General features: G+C 45.3%; 1 protein-coding gene across 2 annotated transcripts; it reads left to right on the plus strand.

Moving 5' to 3' along the window:
• The first annotated feature begins 3,808 nt into the window (after window positions 1-3,808).
• On the plus strand, window positions 3,809-21,260 carry TICRR (TOPBP1 interacting checkpoint and replication regulator). Of its 2 annotated transcripts, XM_032983047.2 has the most exons (22): window positions 3,809-4,509; window positions 5,070-5,355; window positions 5,888-6,129; window positions 6,378-6,621; window positions 7,154-7,289; window positions 8,021-8,163; window positions 8,890-9,102; window positions 9,669-9,817; window positions 10,548-10,642; window positions 11,002-11,095; window positions 11,266-11,345; window positions 11,646-11,888; window positions 12,464-12,560; window positions 12,808-12,877; window positions 13,598-13,738; window positions 14,230-14,320; window positions 14,843-14,904; window positions 15,702-15,857; window positions 16,586-16,740; window positions 16,952-19,184; window positions 20,343-20,456; window positions 20,804-21,260. In XM_032983047.2, the coding sequence occupies exons 1-22, from the start codon at window positions 3,850-3,852 to the stop codon at window positions 20,920-20,922; spliced, it is 5,823 nt and encodes a 1,940-aa protein (XP_032838938.2). In that variant the 5' UTR covers window positions 3,809-3,849; the 3' UTR covers window positions 20,923-21,260. The 2 variants fall into 2 exon arrangements, with proteins under 2 accessions (XP_032838938.2, XP_032838936.2); XM_032983045.2 differs by lacking the exon at window positions 20,343-20,456.
• The last annotated feature ends 1,059 nt before the right edge of the window (window positions 21,261-22,319 follow it).

Raw genomic sequence — 22,319 nt, forward strand, 5'->3', positions numbered from 1 at the left:
CTATGGTTTTGGGTCTCCCATTACACATGGTTTCAGCAGGGTGATCTCATCTGTATGCACCAGGAAAGAAGAGATCTCCAGCTAGAAAGAAGCTGAAATCCCTTAACAATACCTGAGCCGTAATTGCTAGAAGCACTGTTGATAGTTGCCTGTTCTCCCGTCAGCTACGTGGTAGGACTAGTCATCAGCCCTACCCTAAAGCAGCTCTTAGGCACCTTGAGAAACGCAACACAGAGGCACAGAGGAGCACTTTATAACACAAGGGAACTTGCTAAGGTAGTGTAGCCACCAGCAATTATCCTTGTGGTCACTCTTTAGCAGAAGAAACCAAACTGCAGAACTTTTCTAATCCATGGTCTCACTGAAATGGCAGCATCCCCAGAAAAGCAGCTTGAGAAGCCCTTGCACAGTCCAGGAGGCAGCGGCTCTGTCCCTCCCACTGTCCCCGGTCCCTCTCCCCTGTGTCTGGAGGCCGAGGACAAAGCCTAATGGCTTTTCCACTGGCCCGATAAGTCTCACCTTGCTGCACTGCCTTGCGCAGCCCCTCCTTATCGACCTGCAGATCAGCACTTTGCCACTGCAGTCCCATCAGAGCTGGCATGCTCCACTGGCTGCCCAGGCTGTGAGAGCACATTAAAGGACCAGATTCTCCTCAGGATCCTTTGCAGGGCTGGGGTAACACTGGAAAGGCTGACAGGGCCATGTCACTACAGGTGCCTTCAGCCCTTCCTATGGTGGGTTAGACCAAGTCCTTTGCATCTATCTTACAAGGTGTGTAGCTGTGTGGTAGGGTGTGTGGGGCAGATTTCACCATGCCCCAGTCACAAATATCAAGCTGCTTAAAAGCGCTGTTGGAAACTCCATGCCAGTGTGAGGCAATGCTTGCTTGCTCTACTACTGAATCTGGGCCATCATGTCCAGCACCAATCAGAGTGGAAAGGTTTCCCCAAAAAATCAATGGGATGATGCTGGGGGAAGAGGGGCAGGTGCGTTTGCCCTTCTGCTCCGGAGGTGTGGGATGAGGGCTGGCAGTGGTCAGGTGTCTTGGCAAGTCTCTGGGTGAGGATTGTACAGTACTGGTCCCAGCTGGGTCTCTCCCAGTCTCTCACTTTTATGAGCACTAAAAATATTTGAGATGTTAAAATCTAAAGCACACAGAAATCCCTCCCTCTTGCCTGGACGCCTCGGGGCAGCTTCACCCTGGAGAGGAGGGAATGGGAGCTCCTTGGGTCTCTGTGAACTGTCTCAGCAGATTGTATCGTATCGCAGCCAACACTGGGCCAAGGTGATGTGTTGGCTTCGGGAGGTGACCACAAAGCTGAGGACCCCGGGGGTCTGGAGGCGCCCAGGGGAAGGCAGAACTGGAGCACTACCTCTACCGTTTGCAGCGTTGTGGGTGCTGGCCTGACACTCCCTGCCTGCTTACCCTTGCCTTTCCTTCCTTTATCTCCTGGCAGCTCCAAGGATTCACCAGAGTGAGGAGAACCAGGTAAAAGCAGCAATACCAGAACTTCTTTGGGGGAGGGACGTGAGGCTGGGCTAGCCCACATGCAGTGGGCAGCAATCCTTACTCCTGGCTGGCTTTACCCTGGAGCTCACACTGGCTTGCCTAGCTTGCTGGCGAGCAGAAGGGAAGCAGATCAAATTGTCTTCCATCAAGACAGAGAACCAAAGAAGTTGCCTCCCCAGGAGGCACCAGTGACCTCCTATGTCATGCTACACCCAGGCCAAAGCCACCTCCAGGGACTTTTAACACCCAAGAGGCACAGCCAGCCCTCCCAGCTGCACCCTTCCTGCAGCTCCCTCCTTTCTTATACAACTGCCTGGAGGTCCACCAAGGAGCCCTTTGCCCAGCTTGACTTGCTCTCCAGAATGAGTGGGCAAAGCAGCAGTAGTCACTACCAGTGGCCTTTAGGCATGTGAGGCAGAGAGGGCGCTGGAGGATGACAGTTTGGGGAGGCTCAGAAGCCTTCCTGCAGCACAAGTGAGTTTCTGGGAATTGCCCAGCACCAAAGGTGACTCATTGCTTGTGCAGGTCCTCCAGGAGTGTCCTGGAAGCAAAGCATCTGAGTCAATCCAGAACAAAACCTTTTTTTGGCTGGCTCAGCAGAATGGCAAACTTTCCACCAGGGTGGGGGACAGAGTGGTGGTATGATGGGAGATCAAACAGTTCATTTAGGTCTGAGTTTTCTCAGTCCTTTTTTCAGCCCTTACTATTAAATATCATTCAGAGAGAAAAGTTGGAAAAAGATCAAAATAAAGCAAGACTTTTTCAAGGTAAGAAACCCCCTATCTGGATCAAAGTGCTAAGCAAACATGAGCCCAATTTACAGATGATTTCTTCTGTGCCCTCTCCTTCCTCCCAAGAAACCGCATTTATCAGTAAGTAAATGATTGTCCAGAAAGAACCCAAGGGCTCCATTTGAGAGAGAAGTCGGTGTCCTTGGAGAGCAGGAAGAGAGGGCGAATGTCTCTGCAAGCAGCACAAGTGCAGGACAGTGTGAGAAGCAGAGGTGTGAGCGACTCCGGCCGTCACGCTGAGAAACGTGCAGGTCACTAGGGCTCAGCCAACACCTCTGAGGGCTTTCCCAAGAGCTGGATGGGCTTCAAGAACAAATAAGCTGGAGCGGTCAGGAAAGGAGCAGGGGCTTGAGCAGCCGACAGCAATGCCTATGTTGGGAGCTGCCAGGCTTTGCTGGGAAACTCCCCCGTGCCCCGAGTTTGTTTGTGGTCCCAGGTGGACCATGATAAGGCAGGTTTTGGTCACACTCTGCTAAGTGTCCTCAGTGGGCTGCTGGGACAGATGCCAGCGGCTGGGCAATGGCAGCGGGAGCATGGTGGGGTTAGCTCTTCTTCAGGGCTCCTACAGGAGAGTGGCATACTGACAAACAGCATGAGATGTTTCACGAGGCCGGGAGGAGGGACCCATCGCTCCTCAGGGAGCCCACATCCCCAGAACTGCAGGCTACCCTGCCACCCTTCCAACCAGGGAGCCCTGGTGTCCTTCCCTTGCTCTTGGTGCCAGGTTACTCCTGCGCGCCCAAGCGGGTCAGCTCCTCGTTCCGGCCCATTAAGCCCACTTGCGTTCACAGTCACCAGTGAACTTGAATGGGTGGTTTATTGCCCGCTTGTCTTCATTGCTTTGTAAACACGACTGGCTGCTGGTGACGCTGGTTTGGGCTGGGGCATTCGAGCTCTGGAGAGAAGGGTGGTGTGGGTGTCTGAGTGGCTTTGGTTGGCTGCGCTTCCTCCTCCTCCCTATTACCCGGTGCGATCTGCCCACGCTTGGGTCACTCCGTGACTGCTAACACCCACGGGGGGGCGGGGGCCAAGGTGGTGGGTGACAGCCCAGGGCCTTCACCCTCCACCCCGCGGGTGCCAGATGTCCCACCCCCGCCGGCCCCGCAGGGAGGCTCAAGGCGGAGGACCCGCGCTGGCGTCACGCCCGGGCACCGTGGCGTCACCGCCTTCACGACCAATGAGGGGGAGAGGAAGCCGATTGCGTCACCGTTACGCAAGCCCCGCCGGCTTTAAATTTTAAATTGGCGGCGGCGGCGGCCATTCGCGCGCTCTGGTCACGCCCCCTACCTCTCGTCACTGGGCCTCCCCGCCCCCTCCGCCAATGGAGTGACGCGCTTCCCCGCACGCGCGCCGCGTCCCGGCCAATCAGCGCAGGGCGCCGCTCGAACCGTCGGAACCGCTCCGCCCTCCCCGGCTGGCGCGGACGCCACATTGCGCAGGCGCGGCCGCCGCCACGGCCCAATGGGGAGCGGGGGCGCTGCTCGGCGGTAGCCAATGAGGGGTGCCCGCGGGTGATGGCGGCGGGCGGGCGCTGAGGGGCCGCCCGCCATGGCTTGCTCCCACAGCGTGGTGTTCCTGCTGGACACGGCCAGCCCGGCGCGGCGGGCGCGGCTGCGGCGCGGCGCCCTGCGACTCCTCAACCACCTGGGCTGCCGTTTCGGCCTGCCCCGCCTCCGCTGGGCCTTCAGGTTCTTCAACTCGCTCGGGGGCCGCGGCGGGGCCTCGCGGGGCGGCGGTGGTTTCCGGCCGCCGGGCCCCCGCGCCTGGGCCCGTTTCGAGGAGGAGCTGGCGGAGCGGCTCGGGGCGCGGGGACCCGCCGCCCTCCTGCCCGGGCCGCCGCCCCGCGCCGCCCTCACCCACAACGGCCTCAAGGAGACGCTCCTCGACTTCCAGTGGGACCGCCCGGAGATCGCGTCCCCCGCCAAGCCGCTGCGCAGGAGCCGCAGGACAGGGCTGGCCGCCGCGGAGCCCCCGGAGAGCCAGCCGCCTCCTGAGGGCTTTGTGAACGCCGTCTTCCTCTTTTCCCCCTGCCCCCACTCGCGGAGGGAGCTGCGGCAGTTCGTGTCGGGGAGCGACGCCCCTTCGTCCCCCCGTGAGCCGCCTACGGCTCAGGAGCTGGCGGAGAAGCTCCTGCCCAAGAGCGTCCAGGAGTTGTTCGCGGAGCAGAAAATCACATTGTTCTGGGTGGACACTGCCGAGTGGTCTCAGGTAATGAGGTCATGCCGCACGGCTTTCGGCCCGCGGGTCCTAGCAGGCCGCGTTTCATGCTACCCTCCCGTTTAAGAAGGGAGAGCAGTTTCATGCTGTAGTCTTCGAGCGGTGGGGAAGGGTCTTCAGTTGCTGCTACCTTGTTCAGCAAGAGACTGTAAAGTGGAGTGGTAGTCATGCACGTGGAGACCGAGATAGATCTGCAGTTGAGTAACTGTATAGTGTTTACTGATGGGTTGTTTAGTGCTTTGAGTTAGGTGGGAGTTACGGCTACTCAGAACTGCAAATAAGGAGCCTGATAGTTCAAGTGTCTGGATGCCAGGTTCAAAAAACTCAGCTTGAAAATATTGGCTAGCTCTTAATTCAGTGGGAATAGTATTTTCTTTAGTGGATTCCTGTGAAGGCTGATAGACTTCACAAAACCACTTGAAAAACACTCTGTTTAGATGCTTTGTATACATTTTGTATGCCAGTTGTTCTAAAAGCATGCACTCTTTGTTCATATGAAAGTTATCTCACTGCCAATGGTAACGTGAGACCTCTCTGTTGCTTTATTCCAGCTGGTCGAATCCCCAGATCATGTCGGGTACTGGACAATGTTTGAACTGATCTGTCAGATGGGAGGCACCATTTTGCCAGCTGAAACCTTAGTGCAGTGTTTAAGTCACCACAGGGCGAATCTTGCTCATGGCTTTCTTGGAGACTCAAGTTCCCCAGTGCCACGGACTGTGCCTTGGACCTCGCTTCTGCCATTGGATGCAACCTTGAACTGCTTGTTCTCAAAGCCCTCTGTATTTCAAGCAGTATTCCCCCAGCAAGAAGGGATGTTGTTTCTCAGCATGCCTGGTAATAAAAAGATAGGTGTGCATAATAATCACTGTGATCTCTCATGCAGAGTCCATGATGAGTTTCCCTTATGAACAGTACATGTAGAAGTAACTTCAGATGTTGAAGAGCCTAAGTTCTGCATGTGCTCTAGTTTCTCTGATATGAGAGCTATTAGCCACTCTTTCTGATTTAGTCTCTTCAATTTTCCATGCTTCCAGAAGTTTGGATGCATAAAGAGCTCATTGCTCATCACACCCTTTTTTTATGCACGCTTTGGCTCAGCTTCAATTTAGCTACAATAAGAACACAAATAAAAAGCCCTTCAAAAGAAAACAGATTAGCTTTAAAGCAACATGCAGTGTGCATTGGCTCTTTAGTGGTCTCTTCATGCGCTCAGCTCCTTGAGAGTGTGGGGAGGAGGTTGGTTCTGCAATATACTTACTGTAGAGCTATTCCCTGTTTAATCTTGAAACTTAACTGTTTTTTTTTGCATTGTGAAAGACCAATTTTATTTACTTTATGACTTTTGCTTTATCTTATCCTTGCACAGGAGGGAAGAAGCAGGAAAGTTGTGCTGTGATCTTGGAACCCCTTGCCATGAGCCAAAGACAACTGCACTGTCCAGTCAACATCTTCCTCAAAGGTAGCTTGACAGGCTGGAGCTTGGTGCAGGCTGGCCACTTTCTCACGGAAAGCTGGATAGTGCAGAGCTCACAGGCTGAGCAGGCAGAACATAACAGGTCACTGTTTTGTCAGCTGTTAAGGAGTCTAGTGACTGAAGAGCTACACATGGTAAATCTTTTTCTTTGCCTTAAACTAATACCTGTTCTGAAATCAGCTGTGACAAAAGGAGTGACAGTGTATCATGTTGTGAGGACAATAATAGTGGTATTTGTTGCACTGCAAATAGCTCATCTGGAGTCAAATTCAGAACATTCTTTAGGAGATTGTATAAGTCTATAACCTGTTTGTAAAGTATCTGTACTCCTTAGGTCTCTGCATTCCTAGGTAATGTAAACTTTTCTCTTTTTTTAATGTAGGTTGCTGAGGTATCGCTATGTAAAACTTGGTGCCCCTGCACTGCTGTTTTATCACCACTTTCTGAGAGCACTGCAGTTCTGACTGTACTTGGCACTGAGAAGACTGCTGGAGTTCAGCGATGCAACCTTGAAGGAGCTGTAGTGGAGAACTGTTCCCAAGACCCTGCTCTTCATCTCCCAGATATTGTGAATAGTGTCTTGAGTAAAATCGGCACATCAGTGGACGATTCTCTGGCCAGTGTGGGTAGGTGTCAGGACATGCAAAACTTACCATCTTTTGGTCATTTCTAGATCTAATTTGGAGTGGAAAAATCTAAAGTTAATGATTTCCTCAGTGAGGCGTCTCTCATTTTTGGGACTTACTCATTTTTGTCTTGAGTTCTGTGGCTCAGTCCTTGTGAAGTGATGCAAAAATCTGCGCTGGTGTACCTTTCTGTTTTATTGACAAAGCATTAGTTTTCATTAGCTTGTAGATAAAGTGCAGCTACTTGTGCCTGGGGACAAGTTTTTAGAATGAGGTTTCCTAAAATGTGTCACGTAGTTTGTGTGTGGCCAGGAAAGCCTTTGGGAGTGGCTACAAGGAGGCTGCTTTTAGCTCACCTGTTTTGTGTTAGAGTGAATCTAATGAATCTCCTTGTCTGATGTATTTGCTATTAAATTGCCTCTCCAGGAGCAAAGGTTTGGAAACAGCTGCTTTAGAGATTCTGTAAAGGCTGGGACCTTCTGTTACTTCATTTAGTTTCCTTCTTATTTTTTTTTCGTGTGTCTGCTCACAGTAGGAGAAACTCGTATGCCAGAGTGGGTCCAACGGGAACTGTCCCATACAGGGGGCTGGCATCCTTCAGTGCTTGAAGCATGGTATCCTGCATCGAACGCTTGTGGAGCAAGCTCAGATCTGATGGAGTCATTCAGGTATCTTTATGAAACATGTCTCTAAGTAATAATCAAGGATTGCTGCTTCCTGTTAAGGGAGTATGGCTGTAGTGTTGCTCAGAGTTCTAGAATTAAATGCTTCTCTTAGTGCTTTTATTTCTGTACTCGGTTTACTGTGTGCTGTTTCTTCATTATGTTTTGGTGTATAGGCAAAAGGAGTGGGAAACAGAATGTTTGGTTAGCAGTTTGTGTGGATTAAGATCTTGGCAGTTTCAGGAGTGATATAGGTGACTTAAAATGACATAAGTTACTTGGGGAAATGTCAAACTTCAGCTCTTATGGTATGATAAGGTCCACTGCAAGATACAGAAGGCAGTGGTTGTGTTATCACAGTTGGTATTTAGTAGGAATAGAAAAGGCTGTTTTCTTCGAAGAGCTTGCTGACTGAAATAAATAAAAGCCCAAAGTAGGATAGCTTAGCACAAAGCTGCTCTATATAGTTTTGTGGCATGGGTCAGTGGCATATCCACTGTACATCAGACAACTCTTGTTATCCTTGTTTTTAACTTGGTGCAACACTTTTAAGAGGGTGGTTTGGGTTTTTTGTATCTTTTAAGTAAGAGTTTTGGGGAGCAGGCATTAGAAGAGTACCAGCATGTGTTACTTGTACTGTATGGTTGTGGACTGGCACCTAGAATCCACTGGGAACAAGGGATATACCTCCCACTCCTGTCTTTTTTGATAACTATATTGAATGGCTCTTTATATAGGCTCCTGCAGGTTCCTTGTGTTAATGCGAAGGACGATGCGGATCAGTCTGAAGTGGAACTCTCAGAAAGTCTATCTGAGCTGTATCAGGGAAAATTCAGTGAAACGTCCACTGCAGCTGGACAAGGAAATAGCAAAAAAAGACGTATGTATACTTTAGGATTGATTATATGTGCATGTTATCAATGAAAGATGCTAAAGACTTCTCAGTGCACCTTTTAATACATGAACCCTAGAGAACTGTACTCTCTGGAGTAGTAGCATGCTTTAGGTTTTTGTTAGATGGCATCATTTACATATTAATAGTAAGATTGTCCTTTAGTACAACTCAAGTGACTCTAAGGCTGTGCAGTGACTGGGAAAACTGTTAAAAAGCAGCATGAAGAGTTTTGTAGTTTCACTAGTTGTTGAAATAGGGACCACTCCAACTACTAGTAAATAAATATTGCAGCCTCTCAACTCTGTTCTAATTTGAAGAAATAAAACACTTCTAGAAGAGTTTCATCACTTAATATCAGTACACTAACCACAGTTGCATATACCCTGAGCTGATGTATCACTAAATCTTGCTCTGTTAGCTATTTCTGTGACCTAAGCTTGCTTCCTATGTTTGTAACTTCTGGCTATACCTATATAAGCTCTCATGCAGAGCAATAGTTTTCTCCTGCTTTTTACTTGAGAAGTAGTTGCCTGCTATGCTGCCTGTACATTTATTTTGTGGAGAAATACAAACCTTTTGGGCCATGTTTTCCACTAGAAAGCTACTAATATTGCTTGACAGTAACACAGAATTCAGTATTATGCTCTAGCTTGGGTGGAGTTCCTGCCCCAGTATGTCTGATGGTAGAACTCCCTTTTTTGGGCGTTGCAGGTGGGGTTCCCCGAACTCCAGTCAGGCAGAAGATGAAGACCATGTCCAGATCCCTACAGATGCTCAATGTAGCAAGACTGAATGTAAAAGCTCAGAAGTTTCAACCTGATGGTGTGCCACCAACTGTGAATGAGAAAGTTCCACAGAAGCTTTCAGGAAAAAGATTGGATGAAAAGGTGGAAGAAAAGAAAAAAGCACTTAAAATATCAATAGGTGAGTGTTAAGTTCTCAGTCTTGAGATTTCTAGGAGGTCATATGGATTTTTATGGAAGGGAGAGGGAAGGATAATAAAGGAGTACAGGGTGCTAAGGAGCAGATCAGTGTTTGGGTTTCTGTATCTTAAGCTTGTCACAGAGTGGTTATTTTTCTCCCACCCTCTCCTTGTTAGTTTCTATAAATGTTTACAACCTAGTGTTACAACTGTTCCTGGAGTTAGTTTCCTGCTTTGTCTCCACATGAAAAAAAGCAGTAAGGAACTATCTTTTCTCTTTAACCAAAAGAAGTAGAGGGAAGCACCCTATTTACTAATTATGCAGAAGTAAATGGAATTTCTTGACTGCTACAGTAACCTGAAAGCTTGCTGATCTACTTGGAACTGAGCTTATTATTTGTCATGAGTCTGGTCCTGGGACTGCTTCTGTTACTGTTCTGTGGTCTGGATACATCTTTGCTGGAGAAAATATCTGTTGATGACCCTTTCTGTTCCCCTTTTCAGCTGGCATTGAGTATTTTATCAGTTTTATCAGCCATTTAGTTAACTTAGACCATTTCTCTTGCAGACCTCAAAACTGAGGAGGAACTGCAGTCCCATTTAATTGCAAGCTACCAGAAGGCTGTTGCTGAGGGAGTTCTTTCGTCTGTGTGTGCCCAGAATATGATCATGGCCATTAAAAGGTTCTTGAAAGTACAAGAAGCCAAAGAGAAAGAGGTAGGTAAGAGCATGTGGGCAGGGTTGTTACTGATCAAGAAATGAAAGTTTTTTTACCTGTTTCAGGCTACCTGAAGTTTTTATGCACTGTTGCACATAATCAAAACCACAGCCACTACCTACTTCTATCTGTGCTGACTCAGTTGTGAGAAACTAGGTAGTTGTAAAGAATGTAGGAAAATAGACTTCAGTTATCAGTTTACACCTTTGCTAAAGATAGCAACAGATGTCTTTTTCCTTTGACCTCATTCTGAATTCTAATTTCACATATTTGAAGACAGTATTTTAAAAAATACATTCTTGCAAACCATATTTTAAAAAAGGTGTGTCTTTTGGTTTTGCTTTACGTGGCAAATCTAGGCCTACTACTTCTCCAGGAAAGAGTAGTAGTTCAAGGTATTTCTTACAATCTTTAACACTATTTATAGACTTAAAGTAGGTCACTGAAACTTACTGGCAAACTTGTGAGAAAAAAATACTGTGAAAAACAAGTCCATAGTTACTGAAGGCCTGAAGCTACAAGCAGCTGACCTCTGATTTCAGGCTCTAAGTTCTTTGAAGTCTCATGTCATGGTGACTTTGCTACTGAAAGAAAAAGAGAATTTTAATTGAAGGAGGATAAAAAAAAATTGAGCTATTCCCAAAAGAATGGGTCAAGAGGAAGGGATAAAAACCTGTCCCGAAGACAGGGAACAAACTTGAAGTTTTTGCTGTAATTGTGTGTCTGCAGGTGGCCTGTGTGGAAAGAGTCAGAAGCCACCTCCTGAAGACCAGCAAAATGCTCAGACAACAGCATGGCTTACAGAAGGAGACCAAAGTCAGAGAGTAAGAGACACTATTTACTTCAACTTCTGAAATACTGTGGAATTGGTTAGCAATTTTTAATGATGGACTTTTTGTACAAGTGGAAAAGTATTTCCATGAGGTAAATATTCCAAGGAGAATATCTGGTCACAGTAAAACAACTTAAGTGCATATATATGTATATGCTGTGTGATAAGCATTGCAGCCTGTGTCTGAAATAAGGCATCTCCCCTGCCATCAAAATGAAATGCTAACCAAATTATGCTGTCAAAAGGAGCCACTTCCCCTCCTGTTGCTTTTTTGAGTATACCTTTTGCAGTAAATATGCTGTTTCTGCCAGGGGAAAAAAAAAGTCAGTGGATGATTACTTGTTTTCTTAGGTGCCAACTTCAGGTATTTTTACGCCTTGAGTTGTGTCTTCAGTGCCCTTCACTGCAAAGCAACACTGAAGAAATGGAGCAGCTGTTAGAAGAGGCAAGTAAATTATAGACCCAGTTGTGTTTCTTGATAGTGCTAGAAATGCAGACGTGGAACCTGTATTTTTCCCTTGATTTTACTGTAACACTTCATATTCCTTGCTAAAAAAATCTGGTGTTGCAACTGCCACAATTTAATCTGTTTTCCCACCTGACTTTGTTTTCCAGATGACAGATATGCTGCGCATTTTATGTCTGACTGAAGACCCAGGGTATCTTACAAAGTTTCTAGAGAAAATATTAGAATTGTAAGTTCTTTAGCATGGCTTAAGTGTTACTGGGGACTGTGGTTTTGCTGTTTGCTCAGAGATGTCCAGCTGATCTACAGCTTTGATTTACTGCATCTTTGTAATTTTCAGAAGTTTAGACATCTTCTGTTTGTTACGCTTATCTTGATTAAAGTTGCTGATAAGCAATTAAACTAATGAAAAAACACAGCTGATTTTTTTAATTGACACTTAAGAACAAAGATTTAGTGCAGACCTCGGGATTGAAACACTGACAGTTTTGTGGTGGATTGTACTTGATGTAGGCTCTCTCTGCTCTAGGTATATGAAGTCTATACCGAAGACCCTTGGAGATATTTACTATAGTCTTGGTACACAAATACCCCCAAAGCTGGCATCTGTTCTGCCTTCAGACTTCTTCAGTGATGACTCTGTGACTCTGGATAGCAAATCTCCTGGCCTTCCACTGTCTTTATCATCTGCCTTAACTCCTAGTGCTGTTTGCCTACGCACTGAGAGTGATCAGCTGGAGGAGCTGCGCACCAGATCTGCCAAAAAGAGAAGGTAATAATTTGAAATAGGAAGCAAGTTGTTGCAGCCTGGGCTGTAGCTGAGGAGTTACCTTAACTACAGCTCAGTCACCTTTGTTTCTGTTTCTTGACAGCTAGTTGGGGTAGGCTGACATCTGCTGACAGCTCTGCAAGCCTGAGAGAAATATTAAGGGCTTACATGTTTAATTTTAACTTGCCGTTGTTGACTATATGAAAGTAATCTTGATTCTGTATGTGTATCTTATGCACAAGTAAAGTTCATGAGCACCTTCTGTGAGAGGAAGAGGATGTTCTACTGTGCAGTATTATTAAAGTTAAAACTGTGATTTACTGTAGATCTCTACGTTGGGGATCCTGTGTACATTTTAGCAAATAGTGAAATGAGTTTTAATACCAACCTTAAAGTTAGGTATAGTTATTATATTGCAAATCATCTTTTAGTGTTGTAACTTAAGTGAGTTATCAATGCATCTTGCAATCTGAGTTTAGGTAAAGACTTCCTCTCCCTAGAGTCAACCTAGGTTTAATTGTCATTGGGTTAATAAATATGCTTCTGATCTTAACTTAATCTTTGTATGCTTTCTAAAGGAATAATGTATTAGCCAGACACAGGAGCATGACAGAAGCACCACAGAACTTGCGTCAAATTGAGATTCCCAAGATAGCCAAGAATCCCATCAGAAAGGTAAAACTCTTCCAAAAAGATTGTGTGTAGGTTGCTTCTGTGGGGGTGCAGCAATGTTGTGAAGTGATGCTTGAGTGCAAAAACTCTTGCTCTGCATTCTCTTAAGTATGTCCTGTATTAACTGTGCAATGATCAAAATCCTTTTGAATGAGAAATTGAAATAAGATGTGGTTCAGAGCTTACAGCTAATAATAGTTAAACATAACATTAAGATGCTAGTGGGACTAATTTTATTTTTTTGTTTCAGGAGAACTTGCATTCTTACCTTGCCACCGAGAAGTCCCAACAGATGCCTTTGCAGAAAGAAGCAGTTCAAGGTATTGTGACTTCTAGCTTTTCCATGGAAAGGTGCATCTTCAGCACATGTTCCTCCTGTAAGTTTAGTGAGCCATGATGGAAGCATGCTAATGCATGCTGGAAATCTGAAGGAAGTTTTGCTGAATTCTGCAAAAACTGAGGGAAAAAAAAATAATTACTGTGTTCTACGTGTGCTCATGTGCAGGAAACTTAAATCATGCGTTCTGAAAAGAAAACCTTTCCATTCTTCCTTGTGTCTTGCAACTATTTCCATCTTTGTCCTGAAAAGAAAACAAGGATGAGAGTGAACTCCTCTATCTGGAAACAGAATATCTCACTGCAAAATACTTAATAAAGTTAAATCCCTTGTGTTCTCTGAACGAACATGTGCTTCAGTTGAGCTTTTGTAGCCCATTTAATGTTGCTCCGTCTGGGACACTGGCTGCTTTTTCTGCTATGGCATTGTTGTGGTTTGAGCATCTGCTAGTAGCTTATTGCTGGAATAATGCAAATTTGTAAGAGAAGTTCAGGATGGATTTGGAGTTGCATGTTCCAATAGCAGAAAAACAACTTTTCAAGGCTTTGTGGCCTCTAAAAAGTTTTTTCTTCTGGTACGTGATGTTCCCATCTCTAGTGACCTGATAAAATTATCCTCCTGTGATTTTTTTTTTTTTTTTTTTTCTTTTTTTCCACCTTTTGCCTTTTAATCTGACCACTTCTTGCTTTGTCTTGCCTCACAGAGGTTACAAAAGTAAGGAGGAACCTCTTCAATGAAGAGATACTTTCACCATCAAAAAGATCTCTGAAGAAGATGCCTAGAAGTCAGTCAGTATCTGCTGTGGAAGGCTTAAGATACAAATGCAATGATGAAGGCACTAAAGGTAGGACATGACTTGCACATGTAGGATTGTTGTAGAAGACCTTTTGCTAAAATACGTAGTGCGTCCTCAGTTCTATGAAACAACTAATTATGTTTTTAATGAAGGAGAAAATATTTTAGATCACTGCTATAGTGTTTGGGGGGTGAATAGGATGATACTGAAACCTATTTTTTACTGAACTCTGTCTTGTAAAGAAAACTAATGTTGGCTTAAAAAGGATCTGTGAATGAAAGATGAAGAATGGAAGTTCTCAGGTTAATTATGTCTGAGACAAAGTCAGTACTATTAATAATATTGAGGGAGTGGGAAGGGAGTATAGACACTGGGCTCTGAAATGATGATAGCTTATGAGTACTATGATGATACTATGACTGATGCACAATGATTCTGTATTGGCTGTCATTCTTCAACTGAAGCCTATATGAAACTGTATTTATTTGTCCTAACTGCTTTATAATTGTGTGATGTTATAGCTCTTGTTTGATTTTTAGATCATCGGAAGTTACTGACCAAAAGTGTTGCAGAAACACCACTACATAAGCAGGTCTCCAGGAGACTACTACATAAGCAGATCAAAGGCCGGTGAGTAAGCTTTTTCTGAATTTCTTCAGTAAGTATTGGATGTCTGATTAGTAGCTGCGAGCACAAGGATCAGGTATCTTTTTGTGGTCAAAGCGTTGGTTGTCTTCACCTAAGGCAGTAAGAGAACCAGTAGAGGTTAAGTTCTGTTCTCTGTGTGGGGAGAAATACTGTTTGCTTCATCGTGTAAGTCAGGGTGCTTTAATTCCTGCAGCCAGCTTCTGTTTAGGTTCAGTTGCTGTTTAGAGGGCTTCTGAAGAAAAGGTCTGTGCTGTATTTTGTGGATTCCAGGCTGAAATTTAGCATTCACTTCCATGTAGTGTAGAACTGTTACCTGTACAGTTAGAGAGTTACCCACACTCAGTCCTATGTTAATAGGAGGAAAAGTACTTACTAATTGCTCACTTAGAGTAGCCCTCAAAGCAATATGTTGTAGCATAGAGTACTGCTTTTCAGTCTGTGGTAAGTTCTGTTTTTTTAAATGTGAACAGTGTGTTAAGTCCAAAATGTTTGCTGTTTCTCAAGGTCTTCTGATCCAGGTTGTGACACCAGTGTTGTAGAAGAATCTCCAGAGAAGGCCATAAATGGTAAGCACTGATTTTTGATTAAAGGTGGTTTTGCTGCGTTGTAGCTTGTAAGATGAGCATGCTTCAATTTGGGTAAATCATGATTGTCAGTACAAAAGTGTTGTACAGTTGGTGGAGCACAGCCTCCTCTGATAGAACCACTTGCTGCTCACTGCTTTGACAACCCTGTATAGTAGAAATTGTAGATAGTAACTCTTTTAAATTAAAATATGTTTAGGACTTTGAGGGTGAACAAGATTCTGAGCTGCTATAATTACTGTCAAATGAACACATGCAGAGTTTTTTAATGTAACTTCAGCATGTTGTTCTGTGACCTTAACACTACTCTTGTTTCTACTGTAACTGATAGCCACCCAGCTCTGTGGAGTGTCTCTGTGTTGGCTACTGCTGTTTCTTATTCCCAGGAAGGAAGAAGAAAACAGCATGGTTGCACAAGCAGGAAGATGAAATTGCTAGTAAAAGGAGAGAGGAGAATTAACTAATCATTTAACCGGGATGTAACTTGAACATGTCTTTTCTAGCATTCCTTTCCATACAATGGCTAGAGAGGAATGAAAGGAATCACGACTTAAAGGAAGGGGCATTGTGATTTGTAAGGAGATTTGTACAATGCATCAATATGCCAAATCCCCAAGGAAGTTGAAACTTTCTTCTTCGCACACTTGCTTCCCTACATGAGGTAGCTGTATGGAAGTTTCTTAGTGCGTGTGTGTTTTTCAGTTACAAACTGTTCCTGAAAATGTCTCCATTGTTGAGGGAGAAAGAAGGCTCAATCCTTAATATCCTTACCCTTTCAGAAGCAGGTTTGCAAAGAAGTCCATGCATCAAACAGCTGTCTTTGAGTAGGACCTGCTCTGGTGCTTTCTATTCCACTACACAGCCCAGCTCACAAAATTCACAGCGAGTCCATCAGGGACAGGAAGAGGAGAGCTGTACACTGCAGGATGTAGAAGGTACTGAATGGGATTTGAGCAGGCTGATATTGTTGATCTGAAAAGCGGGCATGGATAGCTCTGGTTTAATTTGGCTCTGTAAGAGGCAAGAAGCTAAGAACTATCGTGTAATATTTTATGAAGAAATTCATCCCCAGTAATTATTTTTTAATTGGAAATCTGAATTTGGAGAATGGTACGGCTGCTATTTCTATGATGAATCCACTGCCAACTTGAGAAACCAGTCAGGCCCATTTAGCAGAATACCACTGATTGTCAGTTTGCTTTCCTTGAATGCAGTGAAATCCCTGTAAAATATGGGACAGAAATCCTAAAGCTTACTTTCAGTCTACTCTGTGACAGCATAAAGCAATGACTGATGGGATCTTTGCTGGCTTTCTCAGTAGGATTATCAGCTATAAATTATGACAGTTCTGTATATTGTACTTACTAGAGTCCTTAGTCATGAACCAGAACTTTCTTAAGCTGTAGGCTATAAATAGACTAAGAGGCTGAGCTACACTGTACTTTTTTTTTTTTTTCTGCTAGAGCACTCTTTTTACAGATGGATATTAGTTTCATATTGGAAAATAACAATAATTCTGGTGAAGCTTTAACATTGGGCTAGAAAAGAATATGCCAGGGCTATAGGCTTTGTACAGTACTCGTCCAGATATCTGAAGTGATTGAGGCAATTGTTCATGGCAGGTTACTTGGTGTTAGTTCAATTGTACTGTTCCACTTTATAGGCATTAAGCAGCATTCAGAAAGTCCCACTGTCCAGACTCCCAAGAGGTTTTTCTTTGGTGCAGTCACTGACATGTGTAGTCCTGCAGTGAAGCCTTCGCCTGGAAGAAGAACAAGAAAAGATTCCTTATGCTTAGAGGAGCTGACTGTCTGTCAGGTAGAAACACTTACCTCTCTCTTTTTCTTCCCACCCCCTTTTTGTATTCACGTTTAGTGAGACCTACACATCTTGAATTCAGAGCTTGTTAAGTCTAATCTAATGTGTTTTGTGTGTTAGATCTTGAGAAGTAAACATCAAGAGGAGTAGATAATACTGCTGGAATAGAGCAAGCATGATTGTTTAATTTTTTTTTTTTTTTACCCTGCAGACTCCTAGAAAAACACCCCATAAATTTGCCCAGAAGCCACTGAATTCTGCCAGTAAGCTACCAAGAAGATCACCTCGCTTTCTCTACAAGACACCACAGAAGCTGGAGGAAACTCCTGGCAAAAGTCCAGCTGCTAAGCAGACTGTAGCTAAGTGTTTGGGAAAGTACTTCTCTCATCCTGTACAAAGGGTCAAGTCACCATCTGCATTAACTGAAAGTAAGAAGGTTCACTTACTGCAAGTAACTTCTAAGGATTGTTCTCCAGCAGAGAGACTTTCCCCTCCTTGCAAAGAGGCTGGCTTACAAACACCAGAACATGAAGGGTTTGCGGTGCTCAGTGCCTCATTATCACCTCTGACAGATTCAAATCCATCTGCTTCTTCCCCCTCTGCTGTACAGGAAAGATGCTTTGCAGAACTGCAAACTCCAAGACGTTCCTTGCATTACCTCTCAAAATTAGCATCTCCAGTTGGTACTCGGAGGCAAATCCTACCAAAGGAAATTCAGGTGCAGTCAGATCCATTATCTCAAGCAACTGGAAGTACTCCCAGGAAACCTAAAGATCCAGGTTCAAAATCATGTACCAGCCCACTGAGTGCAGAAATATCGCAGCTTGCTGTGAGGCTAGAGCCTCCCTTCAGTTCTCCTCTCCATAAAAGTTCCATGAACACTATGGCAATCTGCTCTCCTTCCCATGTGCAGGCTAGGGAGTCTGACTGGGAACCATCTTCTCAAAAATCTCCAGTTTTTACTGGTACTTCACTGAGGACCCTGCTTCACACATCCAAACAGGCCAACTGTGAACCAAATTATGAAGGAGAGAACCTCACACTTGCATGTACAACACCTGAAAATAAGGACAATCATCACGATAGTGGTGGTAACATTTCTGTAGAAAGCCTTCAGCTTTGTCAGTCCCAAGCCACTGAAAATACCCCTGTATCAGGGGAAAATAAACAGATGGATGTAGTGTCTCAAAAGTCTTCTGAGTCCTCTCTTGGAGAAAACTTGGAAAAACTTTTGCCTCCAAAGCCTTCTGCTGGAGGGCAGGCACATGCACAGAATGCTGAGATAGAGTGTGAGCAACTGGTTAAGGAGGGGAACTCCAGTGCAAACACCTGTGAGTCCTTCCTAAGTGGAACAGTTAGTGGAGACCTGGAAACAAGAACCCTGCTGAGAGATGAATATACAGGGTTGAAGGCTTCCCCTCCTCTGAAGTCTGCTTCTGCCTATTCCTTACGCTGCACTGCAGACAGGAGGCAGCGGGAGGCAGCAGCACGGATGGGAAATCCTCAACTTCTAGCCAAGTTCTCTACTCCTAAAAGTAGTTGCAAACTGCCTTCTGCTGGTCCACCAACTTACGAAGTTGAACTTGAAATGCAAGCTTCAGGCCTGCCCAAGCTTCGCATTAAGAAAATTGGCTCTTGCTCATCATTGGAAGTTCAACCTGAAGCAAGTGCCAGCAAACCTAAGGGAGGAGAAAGCCCCTTTGGTGATCTTGCTATGACCTGGTGTAGCAAGCACCCGGGAAAACTAGCAGCTGCCTGTGTTTCACCATCCTGCTTTCGCTCTTTCCACAGTACACCTGGGAAAGGTGGAGGACAGACCTACATATGCCAGTCCTACACTCCAACAAGCTGTACCTCTAATGCCAGCTCCCCATCGCCCTTAGAAGCAGGAGTTCCCCAGACACCTTCTCCAAAGCAGAAGGGGAAGACTACCCCTGATGCTATCAATGATTGGCCTCGGAGAAAGAGAGCAGCAGGCAGCACTGCTAATGTTAGCTGTGGTCAAAGTGAGAAGAGTGCTGATGAACAGAAGAGAATGTTGACAGGCAGAGGAGGAGAAATGAAGATCTCGGACCATTGCAGCAGCAAAGTAACAAATAGTCTTGGGGAATTTGAATTGGAAGGGGTTTACAGGCTCCAGGATCAGGCGTCTCCTAGTGACTCTGAACCCAGGGCTGATGAGGACTCTGCCATGGGAACTTTTGGCTTGAAATTTCGGAAGCGGGTCTTTACATATCTATCACCAGAAAAGGAGGAGAATCATGACGCCAAGAGGTCTTGCGCTGATAGGTGTAACTTGGATCTCACTGGCTTTTCCACAGAGGAGGGCAGCAGAAACAAATCAAGGACAGACTCTGTGCTTCCGGAGAAACCAGGACCATGCGCACTCATAACTCTTGAGCAGCGCAGTTGTGTAGGGGATGACAATGTCTTCCTTTTGTCAGGTAATTGAGTAGCACAAGTGACACTATTGAAATTCAGAGATGGTAAAAAATGTGGGGTAGACAAAAACAAGAACACAATTGTTTTCTGTTTATCTGAGGGAGAGTGAGGTGGAGGGGGAGTGGATTGTAAATGACATGGAAGTTAATTATGTGAAGAGGCAGACTGGCTGTGAGGTTCTTAACAATGGAGTATTAATGATGGGAAAGAGATCAGAAATATGAAAGAGCAGGAGGTATTAAACTGAAAGTTTGAGAACATGGGGAGGGAGGATCCTACTTGTGTCCAGCTGGCAACATAATTTGGGTTTGTGTTGATGCTGCTAGCTGTTTCTGCTCAACATCCAGTACTGAAGCCAACTCTCTTTAAAGCTTGGCTGCTTCACTATAGACTGGAGCCTTGGCGGGGTTAGTCCTCTGGATGTTGGTATTTATTGCTGCTCCAATTCTTCTGTCTGCTGGTGGTGGCAGGCCTGTTGAAAATGGGTATCAGAAATTATTGCCTTGCTAGCTATAATGTTGTATTGGTAGATTTTTAAACTATCCCCATGCTTTTGCTGTGAGTACAGATGATTCTCTTGATCTTGGTGAAACAGGCTGTCTCGGTTCTCTCAGCAAGGCCTTGTGAATTTCAAATACTTAATCCAGTATTGTTCTAGAAATTACATGTTCTGTTTCCTTTTGCAAGGACAGGTTTGTATACAGAGGCTGTGTCTTATTCAACAGGAATCATTGAGAAAAATAGGCAAACTTTAAAGCAACATTAGTCCACGTTCAAGACATGAAATAATAGCAGTATTTAGCCTTAAGCTGGTCCTGTAAGAGATTTTCTGTACCTACAGACCTTGGTTTTGTATTTACAGATTGTCATGGTTATAACATTTTCTTCAGGACACATGAGTTAATTGAAGAGTAACTATGTTTAATATGAGTGAAGCACTTTACTAGTAAACCACTTGAGAAAATTAAACGCACTAAGAGCTAATTTTATCTTTCTTGATGCCAGAAACCCACTGTGCCAGTTGAGATTTTGTTTCGGGTAAACTCCCAAGTATCACTTGTAGTGGTGGAAGTTTTGAGGTAGAATAAAGTTGCATATGAGCCTTACCTGAAAGCACTCCTGAGTTATCAGTTTGCTGCAGCATCTCACTGCTTCTCCAGGCTCAACCCCACCAGTGAAGAGGACGCTCTCTGCCAGCAGCCTCCTAGCACTGACCCAGTCTCCACTGCTGTGCCAGGGACAGACACCACCATCTCGAAGAAATTGTGTTCAAGGTACTGACCCGTGCCGTAAGGAAGGAAAGGTTGGGCTAGAGCATAGGAGATGTGCTCACTGCTTGCCTGCAACTAAAGGAGAACAAAAGCATACTGTGCTAGGGATTGGTCTTTGTGCAGAAATCCTGTGGTTATAGCTGCCCTTTCAATATTCAGCGTCTTCATCTTGTGCTTCAAAGAAACTTGGCGTGACCTGGCATGTTTGGAAGGGAGGGGAGGTAGCAGTGAAGAAAGACTAGCTTAGTAGGAAGTGCAGCTTACTGTTGTTTCCAGTTGGTATTTGGCTACTTGGTCACCAGTAAACTTTGACAAACTATGGCTTTAATTTATTATTTTTATTTTTGTAGAAGAGGAACATGATGCCTTCCAAACTACTGCCAACCAGGAGCTGTCTCCATTCCACATCGTGGCTTCCAGGAGGCGTCCCCTGAGCAGGACTTATTCACGAAAAAAGCTGCTCAGCTGAAGTTTGGAGCCAGAACACTATGGGAAACTTTGCATTATATCCCAGCTGTACAACATACTTTTCCACAAGGACCTTTTGATGCTGGACTGGAGCTGTCGTGTTCATAGGAGACTAGATGCAGGCATATGACAGTGGAAATAAGGACTACACTAAAAGGTGGATTTTTAACCTCAGTTGCAGCATCTCTCCATCCAGTCAGAGCCTAGCTCTGTCTTTTTGGCACTTCTCCTGCAGGTGGTAGCTGAGTTCTGCAGTGAAGGTTCATTTCTGCTAGATGAAGAGGGAGAATTGTCAATTTTCTACAGGTTTCTTGTAAAATAAACTAAAGTGAATTTTCATTGTGTACTTGCATTCTAACCCCATGAAGACAGCAGGAGCTGTGATTCTGTGCCTGAGACAGCCTATAAGGGGCTAAAATTGCATTATTATTATAAAATTGCTGAGGGAGGGGAACCCTAATCCATCCCACTCCTACCAGCCTGGTGCCAGTGCCAGCAATAGATGCGCAGAGCCTGGAGAGGAGTCTCAGGGCAGCAGGAGAGCACCTGAAGAGCAGCATAAAGGCATTGCAGCCAGTCAGCTTCATTGGGGGCCCAACTTAAAAGCCTCTATCCAAATGCATGTAGCATGGGGCATAAACAAGAGGAGCTAGAAACCTGTGCACACCTGCAGGGCTACGATCTTACTGGCGCCATGAAGCTGTGGTGGGATGGCTCCTAGGACTGGAGTGTTGGAACAGAAGGATACAGGCTCTTTGGGAAGGACAGGCAGGGGAGCTGAGGTGGGGGGTGTTGCCCTTTATGTCTGTGACCAGCTGGATTGCATGAAGCTCTGCCTGGGGTTGGAGGAGGAGCTGATTGAGTTTAGGGGTCAGGATTAAAGGGAGGGCAGGGACAGGAGATGTTATAGTGGGGGTCTGTTACAGGCCACCCAACCAGGAAGACCAAGCAGACAAGGCCCTCTACAGAGGTAGGAGCAGCCTCATGCTCACAAGCCCTGGTCCTCATGGGGGACTTCAACCACCATGATACCTAGTGGAGGGACAATACAGCAGGGCATAAGCAATCCAGGAGGTTCCTGGAGTGCGTAACTGATAACTTCTAAGTCATAGAGAAGCTCACAACTAGAGGTGCTATGCTGGACCTTGTTCTCACCAACAGCGAGGGGCTGGTGGGGAGTGTGAAGCTCAAGGGCAGCTTTGGCTGCAGTGACCATGAAATGATGGGGTTCAAGATCCTTAGGGCATTGAGGAGGATGTGCAGCAAGCTCATTACTCTGGACAGCAAGAGAACTGACTGGCCTCTGCAAGGGTATGCTTGGCAGAGTAGCATGGGATAAAACCCTGGAGAGAAGAGGGGCCCAAGAAAGCTGGCTGTATTTTAATTAATATTCAAGGA

Source organism: Tyto alba, unplaced genomic scaffold (genome assembly GCF_018691265.1).
Source record: "Tyto alba isolate M040663 unplaced genomic scaffold, T.alba_DEE_v4.0 Super-Scaffold_41, whole genome shotgun sequence".
In the NCBI taxonomy this organism is placed as follows: Eukaryota; Metazoa; Chordata; class Aves; order Strigiformes; family Tytonidae; genus Tyto; species Tyto alba.